This window comes from Zingiber officinale, chromosome 11B (assembly GCF_018446385.1).
Source record: "Zingiber officinale cultivar Zhangliang chromosome 11B, Zo_v1.1, whole genome shotgun sequence".
NCBI classification, from domain to species: Eukaryota; Viridiplantae; Streptophyta; class Magnoliopsida; order Zingiberales; family Zingiberaceae; genus Zingiber; species Zingiber officinale.
The window spans coordinates 42,562,631-42,571,039 of record NC_056007.1 but is presented as its reverse complement, the minus strand read 5'-3'; the positions used below and the strand labels follow the sequence as shown (position 1 = coordinate 42,571,039).

At 35.2% G+C, this 8,409-nt stretch overlaps 1 protein-coding gene across 1 annotated transcript; it reads right to left on the bottom strand.

Annotated features, from left to right (window-relative positions):
• Positions 1 to 232: 232 nt before the first annotated feature.
• Positions 233 to 5,560, bottom strand: LOC122034590 (bifunctional protein FolD 2-like). The gene is made up of 5 exons (XM_042593907.1): positions 5,379 to 5,560; positions 5,101 to 5,284; positions 1,463 to 1,620; positions 1,138 to 1,350; positions 233 to 681 (listed from the first exon to the last, which is right to left on the bottom strand). The coding sequence occupies exons 1-5, from the start codon at positions 5,475 to 5,477 to the stop codon at positions 451 to 453; spliced, it is 885 nt and encodes a 294-aa protein (XP_042449841.1). The 5' UTR covers positions 5,478 to 5,560; the 3' UTR covers positions 233 to 450.
• Positions 5,561 to 8,409: the final 2,849 nt, after the last annotated feature.

Genomic DNA, 8,409 nt, shown 5'->3' with positions numbered 1-8,409 from the left:
GAGTTTATATTAATTTTATCTGCTTTATTTACTTTTAGATTTAAATTTATTTTTTTATAATATTCTTATTTAGACCTAATCCAAATTCATCCATCCGAATTGACACCTATACGGGTCAGGCATGACATACCAAGTGAGTCCCTGAAGTCATCCTGACACAGTGGAGTAGCATGCCAAGTGCAGCCTAGATCATGCCGGGCTTATTAAAAACGAAAGCAGGACACCTAGCGAAGAAAGGACAAAAAATATAAGACAAACCTTATTGTTCAAAGCTCACAGATTAGCGAACTAAAGACAATTCAAAATAAAATAACAAATTGAAGACGAACCTTATTGTTCAAACCTCACAGATTAGCCAACTAAAGCCAATTCAAAACAGACATTATTGGGCAAAGCTCTCGGAATAATAGCCTACAATAATAACAAAGTGACGATGCCAAAACATATACTTTATTGTGTAAATTTGCGTTTGGCGCCATCCAAAGTGTTTTTGAGCAGCATGGCTACAGTCATCGGGCCAACTCCTCCAGGAACTGGCGTCAGCCATCCTGCCACCTTGTTTGCTTCTTCAAAATCCACATCGCCGACAAGCCTGTAACCGGATTTCCTAGTCGGGTCATCAACAGCGTTGGTCCCAACATCAATAACAGCAGCACCAGACTTAAGCCAGCCACCCTTGATCTGAAGGATATAATATATCAGAAGATTTAGCACCCTCCTATAAGTAATCAATCACCATGTTTAAACTCATTCGGAACTTTCCATCTTTTTGCAGAAAAGCTGAAAAGGTGATTCAGTTGGGCACAGATCAAATCGATCAAACTCTTATTATTTTAAACCATTAACATGCCCGACCAAAATCCTATCAATATGTTATGTGATCTCAGGCAAAAAATAATTTAGTTGAAAATTCATGGTGTTTTTTAGTTCAAATTGTAGCACAAAATAAAGCCAGCATAACTTTCTAACCAGAATAAAATCAAAAACATTTTAGGGAAAAGCTGAGCTGAATAAATAAAAAAGATTGTACTAGGTTCTGTTTTATCCTCCCAAATAATAGTTACTGGCGCAATCATTCATATGTGAAAATTTACAAAATGGCAAATATAACTATTCAGATAGTAACTGAAAACATACCATTTTTGGTTGTCCAGCAGCAGCAATTATTATGTCAGCTTCACGAATAATGCTTTCAGGATTCGAAGTGTGGGAGTGCACAATGGTTACAGTTGCATCTGCTTTCAGAAGGAGAAGGGACACGGGCAATCCCACTATATTGCTACGACCAACTACAACTGCATTTTTGCCTTTTATGCTTATTCCACTGCGAATCAGAAGTTCTAGGCATCCCTGTAATGAGAAACTATGCCTTGTGAGGTATATATTTGTAGTTTTCCTTTTTTCAGAGATTGAGGAAACTATTATTTAGATAACTTGGTAGGTGACTTGTGATTACAAGTACCTTTGGGGTGCAGGGCTGAAATAATGGCTCTCTGCCCTTCATTGCCAGCTTTCCAATATTTAGAGGGTGAAATCCATCGACATCTTTTTCAATACTGATTTCACTCAGGACTTTCTCTTCGCTAATGTGTTTAGGCAGGGGAAGTTGAACAAGAATCCCTGAGCAAAAGCCAAATTTGAAATTTTCCATGTCACTGGCTTCATACCCAGAAATTAATGAGACAATTTACTATAGATAAAGGGGAGTCCGGTGCACGAAGCTCCCGCCAATGTGAGATTCCAGGGATAGGTCTATTGTACGTAGTCTTACCTTGCTTTAAAAGAGGTTGTTTATGAGACTCGAACTCATAACCTCTAGGTCACATAGTGAATAAAAACAATTCCATAAATATACACACCTAGAAATGGAAGAAACTAATATGTAGATGCACTTGATTTAAGATACAAACAAGAGACTTGCCTACCATACAATCAAGTATAAATCAGTAGAAAAACAGAGGGACTAGATTAAAAACCAATTGCTACAACTATAAAACAAATTGTCAGGTTTTATGGATGTGTTGAAGCATTTTGGTGCTTGATATGGCATGTTAATTATATAACAGAAGAACATCAAATTTGAAATTTCCAATTTATTAGGACCAGTTACATCCTCTTAGAGAATAAAAAAAGGATCAGCTGCAATCAAATTCCCACCATTGTTTAATGTTGTCTCTAGTTCTACTTCTACCAAGTTATATTTGTTTCATTATTCCAATTAAAAACTTATATCTGTTTCTAATCTTTTCTTGATTGAACAATTAGTTTCGGGCAATTCATCACATAGATACAGCATACCACAGACCTATTTGGCCATTTATCGTATTCTCCACAAATTGTGTTTGGTAGATGCAATATATTTGATATAGAATAAACTTGTAAGATTCCATAGCGGTAAAAATGGTAAGGGAGAAAGCTGAGCATAATATCAATGCCCCAAAATATTGGGATGTGGCAAGAGTACAGTTCATAATTCTCAATAGAGTCATACCTTGTTATGACTAGAAATATCTAATTTCTCATTCAGAGTAAGAGGTAATAATCACTTTATGCTAGTCCCAAGGCTTGTTCACATCAAATAATAGGATAAATTGCTAATCTATCACGGACTTTACATGTTTTAATTAATCTATAACAAACATCCAAAATTAACAAATGTATCACATACTTATTGAATTAATAACAAATCTATCAAACTATTTATTTTTTATCAAGTTGTTGATAATTGCTGCTATATCATGCTACATCATAAATTTATCCACCTCACAACCCACCACACATCCCTAATTAATTGTATCATTTTAATTTTTATATCTACACCAAATAAATCCCTTCAAAACCCTTCCAAACCTATGCTATGAGTTTATTTGGTAAATATATATTTTTATAAATAAATTCACATAATTGATCGGGGAGGTGATGTGGATTGCGAGTGGATTGATATTGTGGCATGTTTTGCCCAACAAATTAATAAAAAATGGCATGATAGATTTGTTGTGAATCCAACAAGTACATAATAGATTTGCTCATTTTAGAAGTACATAATAGATTTGTTAAAATATGTAATGTTTGTGATAAATTTAGATTAACAAAATTAATTCTTTGCCTTTTCATTCTTGGAATGCATGCATTTCTAACCTTTCCTCCCTCCACAATCTGAGCTTGTGCATATCCATACTGTAGCAATGTGAGGTAACAATTTTGCTGATTAAGGTAGAGAGTATCATATCAACAGATATTAAATTTATGCCAGTTAAAATTGAGACACAAGAGACTGAGATTAGATAGGGAGATTAGATATAGGGTAAATATGAACTTGCTTGTCCATTTTAAATGGATGGAAATGGCATGTAGATCAAACAAATCTCAGATCAACCCAATACATATTAGTTTGCTTGATTAAAAAATATATTAGATGCTTTACATCTAAAACTAAAACACACGGAATTAGCACCTATAATTTCAAATTTGATGGGTATCTTAGATTGTCTACTGGAAAAAATCAATGATATTGAGATGAATAGTTAATCACATTCCACTATCCTTTAGCACTAAACTACACAGCTAGATGCACAAGGTTAGACATATCTAAAAGGCATAGAAAGATATTTCAGATTGAAAAATGATCAAAAAAATTTCAGACTTCTGGTCTCAGATTCTGCAGATCTCTCAATTGCATGCGTAATTATACTTTTATTGAAAAAGATTTAAATCAGCATCTGAATTTTTATTGTCAAGGAAGGGGTGCATGAGACTCAGATCAATATGGTGCACCAACACAAGGAACATGATGCAGTTACTCATTTATAACTGTATTTTCTAGCTGTTGAATTGGTGAATCGCTGAATGCAAAAGGAATCACATAAGAAATAAGAATCTATGCTAAGAATATGACTACAAGAAAAGATGTGTGGAGGTAAAATTCTCAAACCTACAATAACTTAAGACGACTCTAAACATTATATGATAAATACTAGCAAGATATCAGATGATGTGGAAATATAAGTCTACTATATGTGCTTGACTCTATGTTAACAACTAATCCACATGAAGCAAGAAAAAACCTTCCACAATGAATTCTTTTTGTTACTGCACTAATTTATAACTTACTTACAAACTTGTAGCTGCTATACTCTGAGAAAGACATTCAAGCTTAACATTCTTAATCTTGACTTAGAAAGGAAGAGCACACTCAGGATACATGTACACAGTGATTTATCACATCTTCTTGGTATGGTTGTTGTATTGAAAACCAAACCCCAGAATCCTACTGGTCAAATTTGAGATGTCAGAAACCTAGAAAAACAGTCTAGTAACTTGTTCAATTAGTATTCTTAATTAGCTAACTGTTCCTTTAAAAAAAAATGAAGAAGCAATATTAGCATGCTCAATTTGTCGTTTCCAACTCCAAATCAACTTTCTAAATAGGATGTGCCATCCACAAAAGCCAATTTTCTCGGAATTTCTAGTTAATACACTTCTTTGAGATACTATTGAAGAAAAGACATTTGGTTTCACATCATAATCATCATCAAGATGTATTTGTCCCAACCATTTGAGGATATATCATAAAGATAAAAACCAAAAGGTAAGAATCAAAGGGCATAGTCATGCTTCGAACTGCAATGACTGCTTTTGATTATCCAAAGGATGGTTGCTTCTGATGCTATTTGTAAGAGTCTCGCTTTATGGCTCTTTAGTGAAAGCATGTAATGACAAGCACATAAGAAGTTTATTTCAAAATTACAATTCCGTGGTGGCCGGTGGGAACTTCCGTGGGGCCGGGCCAATCACCCTAGGTTCGACGTTACCTAGCCTGGTTAATCATTATTCAAAAGTACAGTTCACAATTTGGATCCATATGTAGCTGCAATTATTGTATGAAGCAAGAAATTGTGGAGGGATTATATAGAATAAAATTTCATTTCTGTATAAATTGCGCCATTTTTTGTGTTTCCACCAGACCAATAATCAAATATGCTGCTGAGTAGCGCGCGTGCAAAATATTCACCAAAAATATAACTTTGCAGAATCTCTCATTTTCTATATTAATGGCGCAAAGAAACATAAAATTGAGAGAGCGGTATCTTGAGAGCGAACCGTGGACATCCGGATTCTCGTTCAACTCGTGAACCTTGGCGATCACTTCCTCCTCGGAGATCTGCTCGGGGAGGTCGATATCAACCGACCGGATGCCAACCTCTGCGCAGGCCTTTCGCTTCATACTGACATAACTCTGTGAATCCTTCCGCGTCCCGACGATCACCACTGCCAGACCAGGCACCTGACACCATCAGAAAAGAGAGATGGAAACCGACTCACTGATCAAGCGAAATCAATCTACGAAAGATCGAGTTGGAGGGGAGCTGAGTCAGTACCTTGTTGTAGTTTTGGGAGAGTGATCGTACTTCATCGGCGATTTCTTTCCGGATGGTCTGTGCGATCGCTTTACCGTCGATGATCGTCGCCATTGGCATCGGTAGGGAGCAGAAGGGGGAGAGCGCAAAAGCCGGATAAGAATAGATATGGAGTCGGCGTGGGTTTATGCCGCATAAATAAAATAGATAAAATGGAGGCAGAAAAATCAAGTGCACCCTATTTCTATTTTGGGAGGTATCCACACCCCACCCATCGCTAAACAAATCTCAATCCTTTTTCTGAAAACATAATCTTTGATGAAAAGTCTAAAATACCTGTTTTTCTTATAAAATTTATAAAACATGTTTCCCATCTTCCTCTTCCCCCTCTCTTTATCTATTTTGTCTCTGCATCCTAATATCTTCCAAAATATAAAAATTCACTAACTAATCAATAATAGATCACGAAAATTCAATTCCCACAAACAATATAACCTTTTTTTTTTCTACATAGTATAATTGTATATTTATATTCTTGCGATTTGAATTATAACAATCTAAAAGTGATTCAAACGTGCAATGCTTGTCCATACCATACTGAACACTTTGAACAACGTTCGGCTGATATAGTGGTAGATTATACAATGATATTCACTACAAATGAATATTTTGAATCTCATGATGCACTAGTTGCTTAGGCACATAAGGTGGCAAAGACAAATAGGAAGGTTGTATTAGTGAAAAGGTTAAACAATGGAGATAGTGGGAGGCGGACTCAATTGTTTTTGGCATACGAATGAAGTAACCAATATCGTTAACCGAAAGAGAAATTATCTAAAGAAAGATGAAAAGAATATGATCCGAAAAGTGAGCAAGGAGAGACTTACTGGAATAAAGAAGTGTGGTTATCCATTTTTAATTAATGTTACGCAAATATCAATTGACGGACCATAGGTTTTGTATGTTGTTTGCGGCATGCATAATCATCCTTGCACGCTATATTTGGAAGGTCACTCATTTGATGGACGCTTATCACGTGTCGAGAAGGAGTTGGCGAATGACCTATCAAAGAGCTACAGTTGACTAAAAGACATATTAAGCATGCTAAAGGTGAGATTTTTTAAAAATAAATCGACAATGAAGACAGTTTACCATTGCACAACAAAAACATAAAACAATCGAGCATAGAGGTGGATCACAAATGCAATACCATATGGCAAAGCTAAAGGAGTATAACTATTTCAACTATCACAGGCGATGCAAGAAAACTAACACAGTATAGGATATTTTCTTTGCTCACCTAACATGTTGCATGTTTTTTCAAGTGTATTGTTGATAGATTGTATGTACAAACAAATTGATACAGGTTACTGCTATTTGAAATAGTTGGTGTGATGTCAATAAACTTGACATTTTCCATTGTTTACATCATTGCTTACATGTATTTAAAGTATGAGCATGAAGATAACTACATATGGTCATTGCGTATCTTGAAGTTGTTGATGGACGACTCATCTTTACCCAACATAATTATAACCGATTGAGAGATTGTATTGATGAATGTGATCGAAAGTACTTTTCCCACTTCAAAGCATTTATCATGTCAGTGGCATTTTAATAAGAATTTATTGGCAAATTGCAAAAAGGGATTTCACACCAAGGAGAAGTGGGATTCTTTTATATCTTCATGGAATGTGTTGGTGTTAACTGAAAATGGAACTATATTTTATGAGTTGCTTAGGAGATTCCAAGAAGATTATTCAGACTATTCAGATGTTGCTCAGTATACAACAAATCAATGGATTCATCCTTTTAAAGAATGATTTAGGTCTTGAAGAGGCAAATTGGATTGAGCCAGGGTAACTTTAAGACATGTTAGACTAAAATTCACTCTTTGCTTCAGTTATCTCACATTGTAGTCAAAGATTTATTTGAAAAGAGTACTAATCTAGTCCAACATCGATACAAACCATCCATATTTAAGTTTATGTGAGGTATAGTTTCAATTACAACTTTAGACAAGATTTTGATGAAATGAAGGGTATAAATGCGACTAGCATAGATCCTTTGTTGTGTAGTTGTGTATTACGGAAAACATGTGATTTACCTTGTGCACATGAGTTTGCCGAATATACTCAGATGGACATGCTAATCCCACTAGTTAGATTTGACAAGTTTGGGAGAAAGTTAGATATGGAGTTGAGTAAGGGGATTGATGTTAGGGATGACATTGGTAGTCAATAGTCTTAGACTGTTGGTGATGTTAGCATGATTTTTTCAATGGTGAATGATTCACAAATATTGTTAATATTGAGGAGATTGAGAGAGATTGCCAATCCAACAACAATCTCATTGCAAGTGCCAGAGGTAAACACTCGTACTCGTGGTCGACCCAAAACTTCGAAAGCTAAACAAATAAAGTCAACTAAGCGTGACCCAAGTGCTTTTGAGTATGTTGAGTCTATCAAGATAGTTGTTCACTAATTGAAAATATTTTAATTGTTGGTGGACCAACATTTGCATAACCTATAGGATTGCTTATAATGAGGAGGCATACACAAAAGGTAACGACATTTATTTTTTCAATACATTTAAATAACCATTAATTTTTTTTTAGATATGATTGACTTTCTTATGTCACTTTTCAATAGATTGTTCGTCATCGTACACATTCAACTAGTTATATTGATCAACTATCATCTCATCTCCACGAGTATATTGCCGACACTAAAGATGTGGCGACAGATGGTCACTATGGTTTTTGTATCATTGTTGGCCTACTTGGTTTTTGTGAGGATACATGGTCAAGGGTGCGACGAGAGCTTCTTGAGGAGATCAGACATTTTGAAATATTATATGAAGGTATATTCAATGAAGATGGTCGTGTTGGAGTAGTAAAGCACTGATAATGGCCAATTTGTCGTGAATTGGTATCAAATAATCACTGAACCCCTCTAAACTAATGAAGCATAGAAATGATCCGGATCGTCTCTTTCAAGGAATGTAAACAATGATTGAATCTTAGGATCAATTTATTAGAACATGGAGTTTT

Excerpts from the sequence above, each read along its gene's own strand:
- LOC122034590 (XM_042593907.1), bottom strand. The coding sequence starts at position 5,477 with ATGCCAATGGCGACGATCATCGACGGTAAAGCGATCGCACAGACCATC. Across the intron at positions 5,285-5,378 it reads TCTCCCAAAACTACAACAAG|GTGCCTGGTCTGGCAGTGGT; the intron begins GTACTGACTCAG and ends TGATGGTGTCAG. Across the intron at positions 1,351-1,462 it reads TTCAGCCCTGCACCCCAAAG|GGATGCCTAGAACTTCTGAT; the intron begins GTACTTGTAATC and ends TTCTCATTACAG.